The sequence below is a fragment of the Hippoglossus stenolepis genome, chromosome 20 (genome assembly GCF_022539355.2).
Source record: "Hippoglossus stenolepis isolate QCI-W04-F060 chromosome 20, HSTE1.2, whole genome shotgun sequence".
NCBI lineage: Eukaryota > Metazoa > Chordata > Actinopteri > Pleuronectiformes > Pleuronectidae > Hippoglossus > Hippoglossus stenolepis.
In genome coordinates, this window is record NC_061502.1 from 247640 (window position 1) to 270676 (window position 23037).

Below are 23037 nucleotides of genomic sequence, written 5' to 3' on the forward strand. Positions count from 1 at the left end.
TAGTTAAGCCTAAAGTACTTAATCACATTGTGTCCTTGCATCTTGCCACTGGTGAAATATGCAAAAGAGTTAAAGTTGGTGAGAGTTGAAGTTGGTGCCTCTGTCTGGAGAAGGGAGTATCTGTGGAATTTAGACAGGCACTATTCTCCTGTACAGATATGATGTGTAATATACAATATACATTAATATATACTGGCATATAGAGTAATTTGTGAGGATGTATCACAGTGAAGTATCACTACAGTCTGTTTCATCCCATTGTAGAGCAGATCTTGTTTATGAAATATATGAAACACTATATAGAGTACAACATTCACAAACTAAAGTAAGATTCATGTGGACCCTAGCTGACAGCGGCATTGAGGGAAATGAAATGGCAGACGCCCTCGCCAAACAATCATTAAAACAGGAAATAACTATGGAGGTATCATTCAGTAAGGACGAAGCCAAAACAATAATAAGGAGTAGCATGATGACAGAATGGCAAAAACAATGGGATGAGGGAGGAAAAGGACGCCATCTGTATCAAATAAAGCAAAAAGTGGGAGGGATGAAAACAATAGGTAAAAACACTAGAGAACAAACAGTTATAGCAAGGCTAAGAATAGGACACACAGGACTAAATAAAACAATGCACTTAATAGGGAAACATCCATCAGGAAAGTGTGAATGTGGTTTAGGGGAGGAAACTGTGGAGCGTGTCATCTGTCAATGCCAAAAATATAACACACAGAGAGAAAAACTACAGAAGGAGCTGAGGAAATGTGGGGTGGAAGAGTTAAACCTGAAGAATGTGTTTAATATTGGAGAAGGAAATTATGAAATATTGTTTGAGTTTTTAAAAGAAACTGGATTAATTAAGAGGATCTAAGTTTAAATTAGGTTTTTGGTTTTGGTTTTGTTTGTTTCTATGTATTTCCGCAGACCAAACACTCTGACCCAAACTCCAGCAGGGTAGGTGGCGGTAATGCACCATTAACGTTAGGTGCCACCCGCCATTAAACAACAAAAGGAAGAAGAAGAAGAAGAAGAAGAAGAAGAAGAAGAAGAAGAAGTAGAAGTAGAAGAAGAAGAAGAAGGAGGAGGCTCAGGCTCAGGCTCTGTTATCCACTGCTCCTCCCTGCAGACAGGCAGACCAGAGTAGATATCTCAGATTTAGTCGGGTGTCCAATGTGGTCACTTCCTGGATAGACTGTTTTTCTTTTTTTGTTTTTAAGAATTTGAAAAACGCATTTTGTCAGACTTCAGTCCACGAACCAAGTATACAGTTCAGCCATCGGATTCCTGCGTTATTACTTTATTATTTTCTTTATTTGTTGGTTAACAGAGAGGCGATTCGTTAACGTTGGTCACGATCAAAGTTGGCTAGTAAGCTAACGCTAACGGTCGGGCTGTGTTTTACTCAAGCCATGTCCGCTTCGGCTGGATGCTCCCCGGCGGGCCATAGCTCAGGCCCGGGCCCCGGAATTACCATATTTCGTTGGCTAGAAGTGCTGGAGAAAGAATTTGACAAGGCATTCGTGGACGTGGATCTCCTGCTCGGGGAAATAGACCCAGATCAGGTCGACATTACGTACGAGGGTCGGCAGAAGATGACCAGCCTCAGCTCCTGTTTTGCTCAGCTGTGTCATAAAACCCAGACGGTCTTCCAACTCAACCACAAACTAGAGGTCAGCAAGTCATGTGCAATGCACGGTTAACGCTGCACTGTACTGATGTATCATGCAGACTCCGCGAGTCACTTATCTGTCTGTTGTCTCACCGGTAAATGTCCTCTGACTGAAATATAATTGCCCGCTGCTGAGTGGAACTCTAAAACCACGTTAAGAAGGCACGTACTGCCGTCCACTGGTAGATATCTATTCCTTATTGTCCTATTGGGCCATGTAAAAACGCCAGGCCACTCGTATGTAACAGGTGGAGATCCTGAGTAGAACTTGAAGGGAAGTTGTCCCTGGATTGATAGAGAGGCAAGTGAAGCCAGCCAACAACTGCTGCTGGATAACTCAGTCTGATCTTTACGGAGCCCCTGGAGTCCCAAAAGATTGTATTTTGTAATCTTGTGCGCACAAGATAAGACAATGTCTTTTGGGACCTCAGTGGCTCCAAGGATCCTCTAGGTAAAGATTAATACCTTACAATATTATATAGAAAACCAAAAGTTCCAACAAACATACTCGCTGTGGGGGTTGGGGGCATCTGCCTGAGAAAAGAGAATGGGTGAAGGGAAGAAGCATGTATTAATTAATTTAGTGGTTTAAACAGAAATCTATAAAATGTCAAAGTTGCATTGGTTAACTTGGTTTTAGGCATACAATCATCAGTTTTGTTTTGTGGATTTCAAAACTAGAACACCAGCTTTCAGACCCTGAGGACATAGCTGTCATTACAATGTACAGACAGTGATCTCACAGTGTTGAATTGTTGGTCATACATGTTGAAACCTTGTGACACGAAAAATGCCTCTCTTGTGTGTGGAAGGAAATTCACTTATTTGACTTTATAAAGGATGTTCACAATCATTCCTGGCCCTGAGTGATGTTGTTTGCAAGACAACCCAAGACATCTTTAAGACTGGTAGTGTCCCACTGCAACAAACTGTCCTATTGAGAGGCCCCTCAAAAGGAACCCTGCTGGGACTATTCTGCAATTTTCAGCCAGGGGTGTGTTGCATCTGACCATATCTACCTCTGGTGTCCTTCCCTATTGAGCCCTTTCTTCTTTCCTTCTATTGATCATCCCCTCCACTCTAGGCTCAGCTGGTGGACCTGCGGTCTGAGCTGACTGAGGCGAAAGGGGAGCGGGCGGTGGTAGAAAGAGAGGTCCATGACCAGCTCCTGCAGCTTCATGCTCTTCAGCTGCAGCTTCACACTAAAAAAGGCCAAGCTGAGGACTCTGACACCATCAAGGACAGACTGGTAGGTGGGAAAAGGAGATGCTATCAACAGCCTTTAAACTTACTTTATAATATTTTTACATCAGTCACACAATTGGTTTACCCTTTGTATTTATAATTATAGAGCAAGGCTTTACAATAAATAATTGTTTCTTTTTTCTTTTTTGCTATGGCCATTAGTGTGTGGGGTTCAGGGGGCTCACTGAACCCCAGGCACTACACCCAAGCAAACCACTGTCGCATTTCAGAATTTTTATGGAACAAGCAGCAAGGCACTTTTGTGTGTCTTTTGTAATTGTAATGTCAATGATCTTGTCATTACTAAAACATCTACTTCACACAGAGGTTCTTTGATTTTGGAATCCAAGAGAATGTGATACATGGAGGCTTTTACCAGTGGACTGATTGAAGTTCCATGGCTTTCATCCCCAGATATAATTTGAACAATAGCTCCTGTGTGGAACTGCTTGTTAAACGCCGTCCATCATGATGCTGGTTAGTTGGTTTCATTCAGGCGAATTAGGTAGATTGGTAACATTAATTCCAGTTTCAACAGTTCAAATGCTTTTCCCTACATCATTTTAAAATGGCCCTAACCCCTATATCTTTTTATTTTCACAGCAACATTATCCTAACAGAAACATTTGCATGTAAATATCATTCGACCAAATGTTTACTTTCTTTACTGACACTGCTTTGCAATTCAAGTGTAATTTTCAATCTTATGTCTTTGTTTTTCACTTTATGTTGTAAAGTTTTGAGCTGCATTTCTTGTATGAAAGATTTTATACAAATAAATCCTTTGGAAATTATTAATATTTTCAAACAACAACAATAATGTGATACATCAAAAACAGAATGACAAACATTAACCCCAAAATGTGAGTGCAAAACATGTGAGATGTGAACTTGTCACATGACATCGCTGCTGTTTCTTTGCTGCCTATTCCTGCTCTCTCATTACTTCCAATATCTTCAATTATGTTTTTTCCCAACTCTGAGGTCCACATTTGCTATATAGCCACCACTTAATTGGTTAACATACTCACAATCTCTGTCGACTGTATTTCTGTAATCCCTGACTTCTCTCTGCTCTTCCTCTTTCCCCCCTTAAGCCTACACCACCAGTGGAAAAGATGGTAAGTTCAGGGCAAAGGAGTTCAGTAAATATAGAGCTATAATGGTGGAATGAGCTCCCCATTGACATCCGGACATCAGAAAGTTTACACATCTTCCGCCGCAAACTAAAAACACACCTCTTCCGACTATACCTTGAATAACATTTTTAAAACTAACAATTTAGTAGCACTTAAAATGGCACTTACTTATAGCACTTTGTAGTTTTGCTTTTTGAAGAAATTGTACTTTCTCTATTCTTGTTGTTCTGGGTTTATACCCTCATGGTTGAATGCACTTATTGTAAGTCGCTTTGGATAAAAGCGTCAGATAAATGAAATGTAATGTAATATAGAGACAAACAACCATTCACACTCAGTCAATTTAGAGTCTCCAATTCCCCAGTCTACATGTTTTTGGACTGTGAGAGAAAACCCATGCAGACATTGGGTGAACATGCAAACTCCTCCTAGAAAGACCGCGGCCGAACCTTCACTGTGTGGTCACAATGGCAGTAACCAATGCACCGCTGTGCTGCCCGCAAGGCACAACAGTTTCTATAAATTAAATTACACCATAGAAGACACTCTCAGAAATTAGCCCCCTAAATATGCCAGATTTCTTTTTTTACTGGGAAATTGGTAAAAATGTCAACAACAATGTTAACGAAAGTGAAAAAATAATAAACCCTGTATCAGCTCCTTTGTCCGGATACGCACCAAAATTGAGTTATTTCTTGTTCCATATCCCATCCTTTCATCAAGTTTCATGGAAATCCACCCTGTAGTTTTTGAATAATCCTGCTAAAAACACACAAAAATGACCCTCCTTGTCATTGCTGGCTTTTGTAGCTAGACTTGCCAGTCAGTGATACTCAATTTTCTGTCACCTGTAGTATTGGCAACTACTTGGTGTACTTGGGTTAAGTTTTTCGTGCACTTGACCACTTTTGGCAAGTGCTGGAAAAACTACAAGCATGTGTATACTGGGACACTCTTGGTTAATGAGGTCATACCACCAAAATTAAGCTCAGGCGCTTTGTTAGTTTTATTTTTTTCTCACATTTAGTACAAATAGGCTAGATTTTTCAAACTGTATTCTAATTATCATTAAATGGCAGTAAAAATACATTCATCCATTTCCTATGTTCTGATTTGCAGTGGAAGGATAGAAACAGTGTGAAATTTTGAATTAGAAAACTAAAACACTCATGTAAAGCTCTTGACAGGGACTATTCTTTACTTTAAAGCACTTTTGAGGTCTTTAAGAGGAGAGAAGTGCTTTATAGAATACAGACCATTTAAAGAATCTGATGTTTATCTGACCAAAACAAGCTAAAAAGAGGATCAATATTTGACTTGCATTTGTTTTCTGGACAGAAACAAAACTGATTAATTATTATGTTGCTTTGTGTTCGCTGAGTGTGTACAGGCATGGCAACACACTAATCAGATTGGCTAAAAAACATTTAATTCTGGTTAAACATATTTTAACATTTAATCTGAGAGAAAATAATACTGTAGTTTCTAATAATTTTTTCCAAATCACTTTCCCTTTCCCAGTAGAAATTTCTGTGACTCAAAGATGTCTGTTTGTAGAATGAACACTATTGTATGAACTGAAACAAAGGCATATTAATGAAATAGGTTGGTGTGAGTCAAATGGTGTGAAAACCACCTCTTTTTTTGAGGTGCTTTGTTCGACAACAAGAGTTGCACTGAGCCACTCACCTTGTGCTTGAACTGTGTGTAGTTCTTAATTGTGATGTGCTTCTTTTAGGAAAAGGAGCTGGAGGCTAGTAAGAAGGAGAAATTAGTAGAGGCAAGGCTGGAGGCTGAAGTGAGACTATATAAGAAGGAAAACGAGGCCCTTCGCAGGCACATGGCAGTACTGCAGGCCGAAGTGTATGGCGCCAGACTGGCTGCCAAATACCTCGACAAGGAACTGGCTGGAAGGTGAGGAGTTGTAGTTGTATCTCAACCAGTAGGTTGAAGTTGAGTGTGCTTAGAAGACACAAGATGTAGCATTATGAATTTGCACTTGTTACAAAGATAAAATGATTCTATAGATAAATTAAATGGTGAGACACTTAAAAAATGACACCAGAAGAGGACAATAGAAAGAAGGATAGTTTTAGAAAATGTAGGAAGAGATAAAAAAATAAGGGAAGAGCAAGGTAGCATAGGTAAGGTAGCATATTCAGTATCCACCATGACCCAATAAACATTTCCTGCATGGATAACCAAATAATAAAACAAAAGGCAGAAGGTGAATTAGACAAATGTAGGTTATGACTAGGCAATCATTGATGGATCAATATACAACATTTGAATGTGAATTGATATCAGTGTAATCAACTATTCCTATCATTAATAAATGCATTTATCTTGATGGCAAGTGAAATAAATAATAACATTACTAGTTGCATTGTATTTATGTGTAGTTTTGTTTCCTGGAGGCTTTATGGTATGAAGATTGAATAGAGGTCATCCTGCACGTCATAGGTACATAGGTACTGGTTGTCCTCATCCTGGTTCAGTGAATGTCTGTTACAATGACAACATTACAACTGATATATTATCAATAAAATAATATAATAACCAGTGGTGTGGGCATGTTCACAATTTGTACTTTTGTACTGGCAGTTTGAAATGACATAATAGATTACCGAGACATAATCTTTCTCTTAATTCCTCCAACATCCAAAAAAGCCAACTCTTACAGCAGTTTATTCTAGGTACCTGTATTTTTCTGTACTAATGGGGAAGCCATGAATACTATGATATTCTGCTAAATATGTATATGTGAGAATGCATCACTAATGTTGAATATTTAAGTTATAAGTGATCTATAGAAGAAAAGCAGGAGCCATCAGCACATAACTTCAGAAAATGAGGCTACATCCATACAAATAGGTTTTCATTGAAAAAAAATATTTTAAAATTGTTTCCACAAGTCTTTTAGCTTAACATCAGTAATATTTCTCCATCTCTGTCCATAAAAGTACACAAAACGTGTGTCATGTGACCATTCACGTACACTGGGCATGTGCATGCCGGTGTAAACAGGAAGCTGATTGTCTACTCTGCAGTTGGTTGCATACTTACAGCAAATACTATAAAAGAGAAACAACAATGGTGAAAAATTAAATGAGGGATTTGTTTTCTTGGACTGACAATGCATCATTTTGCTATCACTGCTAGGAGTTGAACTGTGACTGATAAGAACCAGGAAGGGAATGAGGGTGACTTCGTCATCATTTCCAAAAGTCTTTGTTTTTGCCCGTCTAGATTACAACACTCCCCAATAGTTTTCAAACGAAAATGGGGCCAGCAGTGTTTCTAAACTTCTCTGTTTCAGGCACTTAAAAACTCAAGAAGTTGGCAAAAATCAGAAATGACTAGAAAATGATTGGAAATGGAAAAATGTATAGACGGGCTGAATTGACAAGCAGATTTGTATGGGTTTTTCTTTTAGGGTGCAGCAGATCCAGTTACTAGGCCGTGACATGAAAGGGCCAGCACACGACAAGCTATGGAACCAGCTGGAGGCAGAGATTCACCTTCACCGTCATAAGACTGTCATCCGTGCATGTAGAGGTCGCAACGATCCTAAGAAACCTCTCCCCTCTCCAGTGGGGCATGTGAGTGTAAAACTTCAGAGCAAGTGAAACTGTTGATAACTTTTATTTGTGCTATCAAATTTGTGTTTATGTGTGAATGTAATTACAGGACCCAGACATACTGAAGAAAACCCAGGGAGTAGGCCCTATCAGGAAGGTGGTGCTAGTGAAAGATGATCATGAGGGGCTGGGAATCTCTATTACAGTAAGATTTTTAAAAAATTATAAAAAAAATGGATGAATGTTTTTTTTTTCTCTTAGTGGCTGTGACAGCCTCTTAAAGTTACACCAACGATTTATTTTTAGCAGCCACCAATTCCATGTGTTTTGATGCAAACATGTATACAAGTGAAAAGATAGGTGTCAAGATATAAATTAAGCCTCTTACCTTAAAGGAGACATATTATACTTGTTAATTTTAATGTGGCTAAGTACTTTAAAATGAATGCAGGCTCTAAAGTTGAGAAAACACTTAAGTTTCTTCATACTGTCCATTTCTGCAGCTACCTCTGACCTTCTCTCTCTGAAATGCTCCGTTTGAGCTCCTGCCCCTCCCTTGCACATGAAGCTCATCTGAACTGATTATCCAGCTGGTCTAGTCTCTTGTGAATGGTTAACTGCTTCCAACGCATATCGGAAGTGTCTCGCCCATTGCGCATTCGCGGAAGTTGGTTACAGGCTGAGCTGCCGATCTGCTAAAGCTAAAAACAATAGTGACGAATTTCTAACTAGGCCGGTTTAACAAAGAGTCCGTCTATATAACGTTGATAGAACTCATCCCATCCATGTTTTGACGGACAATGTGAACAGCCAATGATAATGAGAGTGCGGCACCGAGCCTATCATGTGGCTGGAATAGAGTTACACTCGCATCAGGATAGGTTGACGCACACAACACAGAGGGAAGGAGTAGCAGCAGCACACTTGCTAATGTTTGTGCGCCTGTACAGAGGTGGACGACTCTGCATCGATGCAGTGACTGAACATAAACATGTTTCCGCTATATTCAAAGTTTCAGCGCGTTTCCATAGCTGAATAATTATAACACCGCTGCTTCAGGACAAATGCTCATTAAGCGTGTGTCAGAGTCTCTGTCGGAGTCTGTGTCCTCCTCACTCCTCTGACCTGCGCTCACTTTACACTTACCAATAAACACTATCACTGATCACAAGTTATAAGGACACATACAGGAATGAAGTTTACTTTGTGTTTGTTTTAGTCGCTCTAGAGTTTATGAGACATGTTTAAACCTGCTACACAACACGAGACGTAACGTGAAGTGCACAGTCAGGGTTAAAGTGACCGGAACGATCCACATTCATGATCTGACTTTATCGATTAATAACTTAATACGTTGAATAATCAGTTTGTGTGAGGAGGGACAGAGACGAGCAGGGACACACACACACACTAACACTCCTGCAGACAGAAGTTCCTACTGCAGTTTATGATGCAGCGCTTTAAACTCATTGATGCAGAAGAAGCGACGCCTTGTTTATCCAGGAAGAGAAATATGAAATCATATTTCACTAATATCACAACATCACTAATGTGATGATTATAAAATCATAGGAGCAGAGTCACTTGTGACCAGCGGAGTAATGCGCCTCAGTGGAGCTGATTTAAGTTTAGATAATATAGCAGCTGTACCCCAGGACAACTGATAACATCTTTGCAGTTGTGGTAGCCTGAGTGCCCAATGAGATGGTTTGTGGAGGGTCTGCTTGGCATCCCATATTGTAGAACATGTCTATAGCTGCTAGGTGTTATGGTAAATGATTGTATTTATATAACGCATTTCTAGTCTTGATGACCACTCAAAGCGCTTTACAGTATAGTTTGCCATTCACACACACACACATCAGATTATCAATCAAAGACACTCGTAAATCCACCTCCACACAGCAGTCCTTGGTGAAGTAAGGGGTAGTATTTTTCAGGAAGAGTATTGAAAAATACATTTTAACTGCTGAATCTTCGACTCATTGTTTGGAATTAAATACAGAGAAAACGAAACTCTTCTTGTCTTTGTTAGGGGCGTGCCAGACTAGCATCTAGGCGTTCATTATGCTGAGGATAGGCAAAGTGATGTCAAAGGTGCAGACGTATTACAGAAAGTGATGATGAGGTGTTTCGGTGTTTCAGCTCCGCTGCAGACTTTTTAAATAGTTTTAAGCTATGCACACCTTCTACCTACACAAAAAACTATTCAACCCACTGGAGGAAAGGGAAATAATGAAAAGGCATAATATGTCTCCTTCAAGGAAGAGAAATGATCTTGGAACCATATCACCAACCAAGTGTGATTATCTTGTCTGAACCTATCGATTCCATTATTATATGATGTTTTTAGTCATGTGGTTAACTATTCCCTCTATTTTAAGCCACAGCCCACTCCATTTAGCTTCATGATTAAATTACTGTAGGTGGATACTTGCAGCCTTTGATGAATGCTACAGGGCTGTTGAGGGATTGGAGGAGGCTGTTTGTGGCTAGGTTTGGCCCATTTAAAATACAGAACCTTTGTGTTGCAGGTGGTGAATAGAGTGGCAATTGTTCACTGTCTGAAGGCATTTTAGAAAAGGAAACCAAGCAGAACTGTTGACGTTGAGAGGAGCTGTGAGACTAAAATCAACTCTGACAGTATATTTCATCAATTCATATGTCTGCAAACAGAGTCCCTGTAAAAGTGCAGTCCGATTTGGTGTGAAATACTGTGAAGATAGACAAAAGCGTTGGCACTTCTACTCGACGACACATTTACAATTACTCCGACTATACAAAAATGAAGACAATTTATACATCTTGTGCTGGTGACAGCATCTGGAGCCAGAGTCTGTTGATTTCTAATCAAAATGTAACTTTTTAATTTGGTCCATGTCCTATTGACTAACATGGATGAGGCAGGGTTTATGACCTGAACGGCAGCCAACTACAAGATGTTTTGGGGACATTTTTGGGAGCTGTCATGATATCATTGGTTAACACAGCTGTCAGATTACTAAAACATTCCTGACAACATAAAATTGCCTTAAAGTTGATGCACTCATCCAGAGGAGTTAAGAGTTGTATGTGTGTTCTCATCAGGGTGGGAAGGAGCACGGTGTTCCCATTCTAATTTCAGAGATCCATCCAAGTCAGCCTGCAGACAGATGTGGAGGTCTGCATGTTGGAGATGCCATCCTTGCTGTCAACAGCATTAATTTGCGAGATGCTAAACACAAAGAGGCGGTCACTATTTTGTCCCAGCAGGTAATATACTGGAGGTGTGCACACATGTTCAACCTACTTTGTATCTCTTAACATGCTCATCCTGAATGTCTGTGTTAGCAAGGACAGATAGAGTTTGAGGTGGTATATGTGGCTCCAGAGGTGGACAGCGATGATGAGAATGTGGAGTATGAAGACGACAGTGGCCATCGCTACCGACTTTACCTGGATGAACTGGAGGACAGCAGCACAGCGCCAACTATCAACAGCTCGGCATCATTGCAGGGTATGTATTACAATCTTGGTTTGAACACTAATGAGATGTAAACAGACCCAGTGTTTAATTTATAAAATACATGTTTTATCTTTATTTAGGGAGCTTAACAATCCTTGTGCTGCTTTCAACTACATATGTTGGATTGCTAGAGTTAGTGTTAAACTCATCTTTACCACAGATGGTGCAAGTATAAAGCCTGTCTATAGTCAGACAAGCCACAAAAAATACATGAAGTTCACATTTGAGACAGATTCAACCTCAAGCTTACTCTTGTCCTGCTTATTGTATAGATAGATAGATAGATAGATAGATAGATAGATAGATAAACTTTGTCTGTCCCAATGTGACAGAAATGTTCCTTTTGACTGGGCTCAAATATTCACACATAAGTCACATTTTAAAACCCATGGTACATAAATAATAACAAGGCTCAACAATATACTCACTAGGTTTAAATGCAGTGTCTTTTTTAAATTGTTCAGGGTGGTTATTGCAGAGGGAAGGAAGGATTTCTTCTTCTTTCCAGTGTGACTTGGGAATGTCTGCCTGATGGCAGTAACATGAAGGTTTGGTGGAGTGGGTGAGATGGGTCCTCTTTGATCAGTGTGGCTGTCTTGATCACTGACCGGGTTTACAGTTTAGAAAGAAGAGTTTAGGGTCAACCAATTATTTTTACTGGCCCGATAAGTTAGACAGAAGTTTTGTTTTGTGTTTGGTTGTGAGGGTGTACCAGGATGAGATGTTGAAGGTGAGACTGGGTAAAAATGTCCTTGCTGATGTTGTGCACACGAAGGAGCAGATTGAGTCGTTGGCTAATTGTTAATAATCATAAAATATGATTATTAATCAAAATCAAAATATGAATTAAAATTAATAATAACGGGGCACCACCCTGGTATCAGGGACATATAATCAATCTGTAAAAATCAAAATCAATCTCAATTTGGAAAGTTCAATTAATAATATCAATATGTAATATTAATGATTATAAAATTGAACAGTGAAGGTTTAAGTCCGAGCACTGACTGTCATAATCCAGCTGTAATCACATACACATGTGCAAATAATCACAAACGCTAGTTCTTTAATTACAAAAATAATTTATTAAAAGATAGTAACAGTAATGCAAATCACTTAATGCTATCTCAACAAAATCCACTATACCTAAAACACTAACCACACGTGTGTGTGTGTGTGTGTGTGTGTGTGTGTGTGTGTGTGTGTGTGTGTGTGTGTGTGTGTGTGTGTGTGTGTGTGTGTGTGTGTGTGTGTGTGTGTGTGTGTGTGTGTGTGTGTGTGTGTGTGTGTGTGTGTGAGATAAAGATGGCGTACGAGGCCACGCTGGTGACGTCGTATCGCCATCTTATAAATGTCACAGTGACCTCACGTCCACGCGAATGTGATATAGTAGGACTGCTCGTAGTGAATTTCATTATATCTTGTACAATTAACTTTGAGTAATTGATTAACTGATTCGATTTTGGTGATAGAGTCCAGGTACTTGGTCACAGTGTCTAGAAGTGTGAAACTTTGTTTTGCCTAGGCAAACTGAAATGGGTCCAGTTTGTCTGACATCATGCTGGAGAGGGGGGTCACTCACTACTCTTTCCAAGCATTTGCATAGAACTGATGTCAAGGGCACTGGCCTTTAGTCCTTCAAGTCCTTAGCATGTGTCTTTTTGGGGATTGGGTTTATGGTGGATTCGTTCCACTGGTTAGGGACACACAGAATCCTGAAGGCGCTGACACAGTCTGGGGACAACCCTGCTTAGGTGAGTGGAGCAGTCTTTGCGCAACCTCCTCCCTGAGCCTATCATTGTGTGGGTTGACTCTGCGCAAGATGGAGGTCAACAACTGATCATCAATAATGAGGGCTGGGAGGAGTTGGGCGTGGAGAAGGTCCAGTTGGTTGGTGTGCGGCAGCTATTAAACCGGATAAAGAAACAGTTGAGCTGCTCTGCATAGGAAGTAGGGTCGGGAAGTCAACCACTGCATGTTTGGAGGCTCTGCCCATCATGATGTTTAAACCCTGCCTACCCTAGCTTATTTCTTATTGTTAGGATGAATAGTTATTTGTTTTGGTGGGAGTGACAATGTCCTTACAGAATGAAATTAAAGAGGTCAGTACATCTGTTAGCATGTTGAGATCACCACTGGTGTCATTAACAACAAATCATTTCAAAACATCGCTTCAGTTGTTTCTTTATTCCAAACTCTGATTGATTTTGTGGTAAAAACCGGCTCCCAATCGACTTCTGAGTCTACCTTGCATCTCTGTCAAAAAGAATGATGTTAAATCCATCCAGATGAAAGTTCTCATCTTCAGAAAGCCATGTCTCGGTTAAGTAGTGTAGACTGGTTTGCTGGTAGTCCAGATCGAATTTTACAATTGTGGAAAGTTTCTCAGTATTATTCCGTAGCGATCGCACGTTTAACAGGCTTATGACAGATAAAGGTTTTCGGTTTCTTCTCTTCCTCAATCAATTCCACATCCCTCTTCTAGAACCTCTTTTCATTCATATACGCTTTTGCTTGTGTCCTCGAAGTAAATCTTAAGTTATCTGGAAAAAAAACATTACATGCCTCAAAGTGTCCAGAAGCCCCAACATTACGGCTGGGCGATATGGAAAAAAATCGTATCAAGATATTTCTTTTCCATATCAGTCGATATCGATATAAGGGCTGCCCCTATTGATTATTTTCTTATCGGTTTATCTAAAGAATATTTTTTCAATTAATCTAAAGATTGTTTTTTAGATTTATCTAACGATTCTTTTTTATTACTGGATTAATATAAAATTTATAAAAAGTATAAAGTGTGTCCTCCTCCACTCTGAGCTGCTCTCTCTCAAACTAAACTAGTTATTAGGACCTGATCAGAACATGAAGTAACTTAGTGTTTGTTTGATTCGTCCAGAGTTTATGACGCTGCATTTAAACATCATGAAAAATGAAATTTTTTAAGCCTAAGGGTGATATCCTCCTCGGAGCCATGTTCACGTTCGCACGCACACACCCGAAAACCGCACACAAGCTCTCGCCCAAGGGCACACACTTGGTGTAAATGATGCCATTTCTAGTTGAATATTAATGTCGGGGCTTCCAGACACTTGGATGACACCACACAAGCAGTATGGAGGCATTTTATGTTTTTTTTATGTTTTATTACATCTGAAGAAGGAGTCACCAGTAACTTCAATTGTATTGGATTTGACTGCAACACTTCACCCAGCCTTCCATCAGCATAGAGGTGATTATATAATGAGTGAATTTAAATTTTTCGGTGAACTATCCCTTTAACATCCCGACAAAACATAAAACATACAATAAAATGCAAGGAAACTCACAATGCAACTCACACATACACAGCAGTGTCGGGAGTCGCTCTGGCAGAGTAGCGTATGTGTAGCTCAGCTGTGTATCATCTCTCACTAGTTCTCTTTACTGGTTTCCCTGGTCCATGCAAATATATAATGGTACATGTGCTGATTTTCTACTCAAGACATCCAAAATTTGATTTACACGGGACACCATTTGTACCTATTCTGCACATTCGGACTAGAGTTATTGCATCCACTAGGTAGAGTGGGTCATCCACGAAACAGAAGGTTGGCGGTTTGATCCTCGTCTCTCCCATTCCACCGAACTGTCCTTGGGCAAGATATTGGGCCTCATTTACTAACATGTGCGCAGAAATCGCTTCTGGATTCATGACACGTGTGCACCAGACGATTTTGTTCTCACCCCCATGCGCATGTTTGAATCAAAATCATTCTAAATCGATAGGCGCGTGTCCGCTCTCTGCAATTAGCATACTGCCACTCCTCTATTTCTCCATATGAGGACATCCGTTTGTCACAAAGAGAGCGGTGTGCTGAACAGTTGAAGAAATTTAAGGCGTTTGAGATGGAAGACACAAAAGACAATTTTCTGTAGCGTGTCCTCCGGAGTGACGATATTTTAGAAAAATTTAACCTAGGCTGCAATAACTGAATCGCTGAATGCTGTGTCCTGCACAGAGCTGAGCACTAGAGCTGTGGACATTTGTCTTAGATACTTCAGGATCAGTCACACAGTAAAGGTCATCCTTTACTGTGTAAAGGATGTCTCTGTCGGAGTCTGCATCCTCATCACTCCCCCTCTGACCTGCGCTCACTTTACACTTTAACAATAAGCACTGATCACAAGTTATTAGGAGACGTACAGGACTGATGTTTACTTTTTGTTTGTTTGAGTCGCTCTAGAGTTTATGAGACACATGTTTAAACCTGCTACACGAGACGTAACGTGACGCACACAGTCAGGACATCAGGGTTAAAGTGATGGGAACGATCCGGAGTCATGATCCCACATCATCAATTAATAACTGAATACATGTGATTATCAGTTCGTCTGAAGAGGGACAGAGACGAAAACACACACACACACTCCTGCAGACAGAAGAGTTCCTCCCACAGATTATGACACAACACAGTGTTTTAACACTTATTGTTGCAAAAGAAGCGACGCCCCGTTAATCCAGAAACATAAATATGAATTCAGCAGGTTTTTATAGAGATGATGAGGATGAAAGGGCATCAATTTCATAGTTATTTAATACATTTGGTCAATGCATTAGTAAATTCAATTACTGCTGTCTATCTACTATTTTTATTTAAATAAATAGAGTTTTAATATACTATGCATTTAGTCAAAAGGGTGTGTGTTTTATTTTCCAGGACAGTCTGGACTTGAGAGAGTTCTAAATTTGTTTGCAGAGTACAAACAAATATAAGTAAGAGCATATTGATGAATCCCAGATTCATGCATCAAACGTTCGTACACACAGTTTAAGCACAGATCTGTGCGTACGCACTGTTAGTAAATGAGGCCCGTTGAATCCCAAATTTCTCCTGATGGCTTATTAATGTATAAGAAAGTGATGCACTGTATGAATGTGTTTGTAAATGGGTTGATGGCAAAACTGTTCTGTAAAGCGCTTTGGGTGGTCATCAAGACTAGATAAGTGCAGACCATTTACCATTTTGTTTCCTTTCAGAGTGTCCACACTCCCCAGAGCTGCTGCTGCTGAAGGGCTTTCGCAATCAGTTTTAGTCGAAAATGAAAAAAAGGTAAAGTGCCGTTTTGACACATTTAGCATATGAGGCAAACGACCAGTGAAAGACTAAGAGAGGTTTATAAGCAGACAAGGTGGTGGCGGCGAGTAGCACAACAAACTTGGCAAATAATCCTTAAGGCGGACACCACGATCTCTATGATGAATTTCGCAGACAAAAGGTGCATTCGAGGTGGACTTAGTCTGACTGTGTCTGACTTGATCCGCCGGTGGCTGAAGGGGTGGAGTAAAAAAAACAGTGAGACATGAACAAAGACTGATCTTGAAGAGTTTGCTTTTTTCGTTGCAGATGAAACAGATGTTTAGAAAATCCCCGTGTTTTTGCACGAAGAATACAATAAATGGTGAAGTTGACTGACAACTTTCTTTCAGATGAAAATAAAATATAATTATAGTGTAAAGTGAAATGTGAAATGTTTAAATACACAGGAGATTAGAAACACAAAATAAGACACACCTGAAATAGGGCTGGGCGATCGATTATAACATCGATAGAGCTCATTCCATCCATGTTTTGACAGACAACAAGAACAGCCAATGATAATGAGAAGAGCGCTACGCTGAAACAATCATGTGGCTGAAATAATCATGTGGCTGAATTCGAGTTACAGCCACGTCAGGTTAGGTCAGGGGTCGGCAACCTTTACTATCAAAAGAGCCATTTTGCCCCCTCTTCCACCAAATTAAATTTTTCTGGAACCACAAAACACATTTGATAACACAGCTTATAAAGTTTTATGTATAGTTATACTATGACAAACTTATGATCATGTGTTTAGTTATTAATCGATGGTGTCGGATCATGTCTGCATGTCGCTCCGGTCATTTTAACACTGACTCCTGACTGTGCATCCCGTCTCGTGTTGTACTGACAGTCATTTTTCATGATGTTTATATGCAGCCTCATAAACTCTGGAGCAAATCAAACAAACATTAAGTAAACTTTATGTACTGTTCAGGTCCTGATAACTAGTGATGAGTTAAAGTGAGAGCAGGTCAGAGTGGAGGAGGACACAGGAAACTCCAGCACGGTACAAACCATCTGCAGCTTCTGCTCTGATCATTGAGCAGCTGTGACCAGAGAAACCACTGTTCACTGTTTCCACTGTTCACTGTTTCCACTGTTCTTCAAGTCACTGACCGGCTATTTCATGTGAACGAGCTCTGATCTCACTGCGTGTGTCTCTCTGAGCGAGTGAGTCGGGGCGGAGCCCCGGGGCCTGTCTGTGTGTTCGCTGTCCCTCACTCCAGGTATTTCACATGATGGCCTGATCCGATGATTTAAAAAATTAACATGAACGTGAGAGACATTCACTCTCTCTGGAGTGAACGCCACTCATGTTCACGTTCATCATATGAAAACTGATTGGTTCAGTTCATTGAACGCGTTCGTGCACAACACTGTACAGGGAGCCACTGCAGAGGGGCTGAAGAGCCACAGGTTGCAGGCCCCAGGGTTAGGTTGACTCACAGAGTGTAGGAGTAGCAGCCGGCGGCAGCAACCATGCTAATGTTTTGGCTACTGCTGAACGTAGTGGGAGCGAGATAAAAGAGAAAATGACGACAGAAAATGTTAAATGAAAACTGAAAAGAAGGGTCAGAGGAATTCTGTAGTGTCAAAATAGACAAGAAGCAGAGTAGCGTGCACTGCAAATTGTGTCAAAAGCAAAATTTAACACCTTACATTTATGGATATACAGAGCAGAAAACGCATCTGAATTAGGGCTGCACGATATATTGAAAATGTATTGTCATCGCGGTATCAACATGCGCAATATCAACATGCGCAATATCAACATGCGCAATATCAACATGCGCAATATCAACATGCGCAATATACGTATCACAAAAGACAGCTTGAGCTGCGATAATTGGTGTTCCATGTTTCATGCATTCACGCTCTGCATGTCAATATATTTGGCCTATCAGATGGAGCCCTGGTGCCCTAGATAATGAATTGAAGATATTCAGATCATTGACAGGGTTTACTATCAATGAATCGTTGGAAGAAGAGAGTAGAGAGAGAACAGAGATTTGCAAGGAGGCTCTGTCAAATCTTGCTCGGCCTTCTCCTGACTAAATTCTACTGTGGAAACTTCTAGTAATCCTTTTGTCCCGGGTCAAATTCATCACTATGAGCACTTGACGAGCGAGCGACTGCCGGGCTGTGTCGAACAGTTGTGTGTAGGGAAGGGCACGTTTCCGCCCGTCTAAGCCCGTCTGTGCTCACGGAACAGCAGTTGTGCATGTGGAGCAGAAATACTTGAGCGAGTGCTCACAGATACTGTTCTGTGCACTGGTATCATATGCCCAGTTGTAGTGTTTTTGTATGCCGACTAAACAAAAGCCATATGGGTGCCATATTCTGGGACTTAATTAGGTGAGTTAATCTTCAGGGCATCTATGCTGCCTTATACCTTTTGTTCTCTTCTCTATGATAGGAATCTCAGTCTTGGAAAGTCCTAACTGGAGCAGAGCATCTCTCCTGCTGGTTGCTGGATGCTAGATATGCTTGTTTAGCAATACGGGAGCTACTACATCCCATAGTGAGACATAGAACGTGTCTTAAAGCAATATGAGTGAGATACCGCCCCAGACAACCATTTTTTTTGGGACGGATGAGAAGAGGTTGTTTTGTCCAACCGCATTGTTTATGGCAGGTGAAAGAAGAAGAACTTGGGTTATGCATCTAACCTTGAGTTAAACAGATTGATAGGTATGTCATTCATTGGACAGTTTTAGTGACTGTCATCTTGCATCATCAGCATTCAGTCTGTGTTTTAAAGGATACATATTTTACAAATTTTCAGGTTCATAACTTCAATTTGGGATTCTACTTGAAAAGGTTTGATTGCTCTAATGTTCAGAAAATGCTTCAGTTTCCTTATACCATTTAATTGGTGCAGCTCCTCTGATGCTTGGTTTTAGCTCCTGCCCCCTCTCGCAAAAAAGCCCAGTCTGATCTGATTTGCCAGCTGGCCCACCAGTCTCTTGTGATGATTAACTGCTTCCAGCGAATGTTGGAAGTGTCACGCCCACTGAGCATAAACGGATTTCCGGTACCGGATTTTCTGGACAGGCATAATATGTCTCCTTTCATGCCAGTTGTGTATATATCTATTTTTTCGAACTTACCAAAAATAGGAATAGACTGTATCTCATTCGCTTTTTATGAATAATGACAAACAGGTTGAGAGGAAAAAGAGGCATCTTGTGACTAAATTCTTTGAATGGTTCACTCAGTGCATGGTTTGTTTTAATTTAACCAAGGTTAGGTTAGGAAGCTCTGTTACCAATAAGAAACTACAGTGTAGTTCCTAGAAATTACAATATAACATTCATTCAAACAGTGTAATGGAACCATACCTCCTCTCCACCTCAAGCTTCTGATTAAAACAAGCCTAGACACCATTATATAACTGTTTTATTGTTATGAGGGATGCTTCTTGCCCATGTTACTTACGAATCTGTGTCCACTCTGCAGCTCTGGAGAAGATATCACTGAGCAACGGAGCAGAGAATGGAGATACTGGGATCTCCAGTGAGACCCCTTCAGAGGAAACATCTTCAAAGCCTCCCGTGACTGACTGTTCCTACTAGAGGCTCAGCAAAGGTCATTGGTATATAAAGGTAATGGGATTGGTTGGGAAAATTCCTCTCTAAGAACTGAATCAAAGAATTCCATAAAGAGCCCAGTGAGGGACACGGGAAAATAAACAGGAAGTGTCTGTTTTTTCTTCTTTCTCTTGGTTCTGGGGTGGTGGGATTAGGGCATTTAGCCTTGGGTTGTGGCAATGATTAGGTGTTAAAGTTCAGCAGACTTGATAGCTATGTAGTGGGGGAGTGATGATGAATAATGTGTAGCATTTTTGGAGATATTTAATGAAGAGAGTGGTGGGTATTGCTAGGGATGCCTTATATGAGAAAAGAACAGAGGGTAGATTTCACTAAGCTGTCTTGTAGGTACAGTTACTCAAGTTTGAAAATTTCAGGGAGACACTTCAAAAGTATTTGCATCAGTCCAATGGTGACCCGAGGAGAGTGTAAAATATATAAAAACCGAAATTAATGGAAAAAAACAATTTCTAATGACTCAAATTATTGTAATGCAAGACCTAGACTATTAATTCACAACAAGATGAGCTGTTAAAATATCAATATCAACAAAGTTCAAATTTAAAAAACGTGAAGTAAATATTAAATGGAAAAATGCTGTATATTCTTACCTGCCATCACAATACACATATTAACCATTTGTTAAAAATCGAACAATTTTAGTAGCATTCTTTTTTATTCCCCCTTATTTGACATAGAAATAGAGGGCTTTCAGGTGAGAATTAATTCACCCTACCAAAAAAAACAGTGGCTGTAATTGTTTCTTGCCTTACGGATTTGTTTCCTTCATCATAAAGGGTTGATAAGTTCCATTCTGGGGTTGCAGCCTTCTGTTCTATAACTAGTCAGTGCATACCTAGTGTCTTTTAATAAAATAGTGTCCCATACTACATTCATTAACACAGATTCCGTATAAAGTCAATAAGAACCAGTTCTTGGCAAAGCAATTTAACAATGAAGACAATGTCATATTCCCATTTTGGATAGAAAGGAACAGGTCTAGATATTTCTAAAGCATAAACATTTAGAAAGCATGTTATACAACATTTAATGCTTGACGTTGAAATTCCTCTCCCCTTTCCTTATGGTCATTGTAATTATTGGTGACCGCACTTGTCATACGAGTTTATGACCTTGAAACCCTGCTGGTATTGTATCCTGTTAATGAGGTAGGGTGGATGTTCCACTGATATTATCCTGACCACAGCTTTCTAACCTAGTTCCATCACTAACATGTGTTTGCATTCTGTTGGATATACAGGAGTGAGCACAATATCACTTGAATGATGTAATGTAAGTGAATGCAGTCAATTTTAACGATGGGGTCTTTCTAGTTTACCTGTATTGCTGTATACTTTGGTATTGTTTTCCGTGTGTATCACAGTTTTATTTTGTAACACTTTATATTGTCAAGAACACGTTACAATATAATGCAGAAAATGCAACAAACTGAATTGTTGTATCAGCGGCTCCCTGACACCCATCTTACCAGTGTACTGTTAGTTGCAAAGATGTTCAGTTCAATATTTTACTGTACTTGAGTATGTGTTGGCAGAACTGGTAGCTGCCAGTGGTCTGGCCCAAATGAATTCAAGTAGCTGGAATCCGGAGTATGCTCTGACTCTATGACCTTACAGTATTGACATGTCCCGTTATTTACCTGTTTTTTCTTTGTCTATTCCCTTGCAGCTTGATTTGTGTCTCTAAACTCTTCACATGTATGATGTGCATCTTTATATATTTATGTTCAAGTTAAACATTTTATTTAGCCTTTAAATAAAGTTTGGTTTCAATTTGATTTGTTTGTAATACATTTTTGGAAATCCTTTTCCTTTTTAAATATTCAATTTGATTTCAGTATGTTAAAAGTCACCTCAGAGTTTAGAAAATATATAGGAATATTAACTAGACTTGCAAGCAATTTTGAAGGGGACCATGTTATTTGGACCTGGAAATTAATGGTCCCAAAGGGACAAATAAGAAATTACAGGAGGTGATTAAAGCTTTAAAGAGCAGTTTGTGAAACGCTTGTGCAGAATCAATTAATCACATTTTAATTGTATAGCCCATATTCACAAATTACAATTGTTTGGTAGGGCTTATCAAGGTGCCACATTCTGTCGTACCAAAAAAGCCCTATTAACGGGGCAAAACGTAGAAACCTCAGCGAGAGCCACGTGTGAGGGATCCTTCTCCCATGACGGACAAGTACAATAGCTGCTGCGTGTAGCTGAACACATCAACAAAATTACATTATTTACAACATTGATTAGAAGAAACGTTTTTTATTATAATTGTTGTGTGTCAATGTATTTATACATAAGAGCATTTCAAAAGAGACACCATTAGACAGAGCACTGCCAGAATCAAAAATAGTTGCTTCAACCAAGGATAGAGGTATATGCAGAGTAAATGAGAATAGAAAATATAAACACGAAGAATATAAAAAACAAGCGGTATGTAAAAATAAATAATAAAAATATTGTAAGTGCAAGCCTCATCTCATCTGTCTTTACATTACTGTACATTACATTTAGCTGACGATTTTATCCAAAGCGACTTACAATAAGTGCATTCAACCATGAGGGTACAAACCCAGAACAACAAGAATCAAGCAAGTACAATTTTATTCAAGAAAGCCAAACTACAAAGTGCTATATGTAAGTGCCATATAAGTTCTACTAAATATATCTTTTTTTATTTTATTTTTTATTTTTTTAATCCAAGGTATAGTCGAAAGAGATGTGTCTTTAGTCTGCGGCGGAAGATGTGTAGACTTTCTGCTGTCCTGATGTCGTTAGGGAGCTTGTTCCACCATTTAGGAGTCGGTATTAACAGTCGGGATTTTGTTGAGTGGTTAGCTCGCAGCAAGGGAGGAGCAAGCCAATGTGCAGATGCAGAGCGGAGTGGATGGGTTGGGGTGTAAGGTTTGTCTTCTCACATGGTCCGTTGTGAAGGACACAGTAGAGGTTACTGGAGGGGGAGGTGTGAAGTATTGAGCTGTTTTCAGACATGAACTCTGGAGAATATCTGCATGGTTGGGAGTTAGCCTTTCACACATGAAATATGAAGTGGGGTGTAGCAGGCAGATGCAGGACGTAATGTCTAAATTCTGCTGCAGAGATCATATCTTTTTATTTCCGAAAGCATTTGGGTTGCAAAGGGAAGATTATTATCTCCTTTAA

The 23037-nt window shown here is 39.8% G+C and overlaps 1 protein-coding gene across 3 annotated transcripts; it reads left to right on the top strand.

Annotated features, from left to right (window-relative positions):
• Positions 1-1048: 1048 nt before the first annotated feature.
• gopc (golgi-associated PDZ and coiled-coil motif containing) lies at positions 1049-21650 on the top strand. Of its 3 annotated transcripts, XM_035143792.2 has the most exons (10): positions 1049-1670; positions 2754-2918; positions 4012-4035; positions 5792-5967; positions 7490-7655; positions 7744-7839; positions 10722-10886; positions 10965-11130; positions 16160-16232; positions 19722-21650. In XM_035143792.2, the coding sequence occupies exons 1-9, from the start codon at positions 1410-1412 to the stop codon at positions 16213-16215; spliced, it is 1275 nt and encodes a 424-aa protein (XP_034999683.1). In that variant the 5' UTR covers positions 1049-1409; the 3' UTR covers positions 16216-16232; positions 19722-21650. The 3 variants fall into 3 exon arrangements, with proteins under 3 accessions (XP_034999683.1, XP_034999681.1, XP_034999682.1); XM_035143790.2 differs by lacking the exon at positions 16160-16232 and having other exon boundaries at positions 1052-1670; XM_035143791.2 differs by lacking the exons at positions 4012-4035; positions 16160-16232 and having other exon boundaries at positions 1052-1670.
• Positions 21651-23037: the final 1387 nt, after the last annotated feature.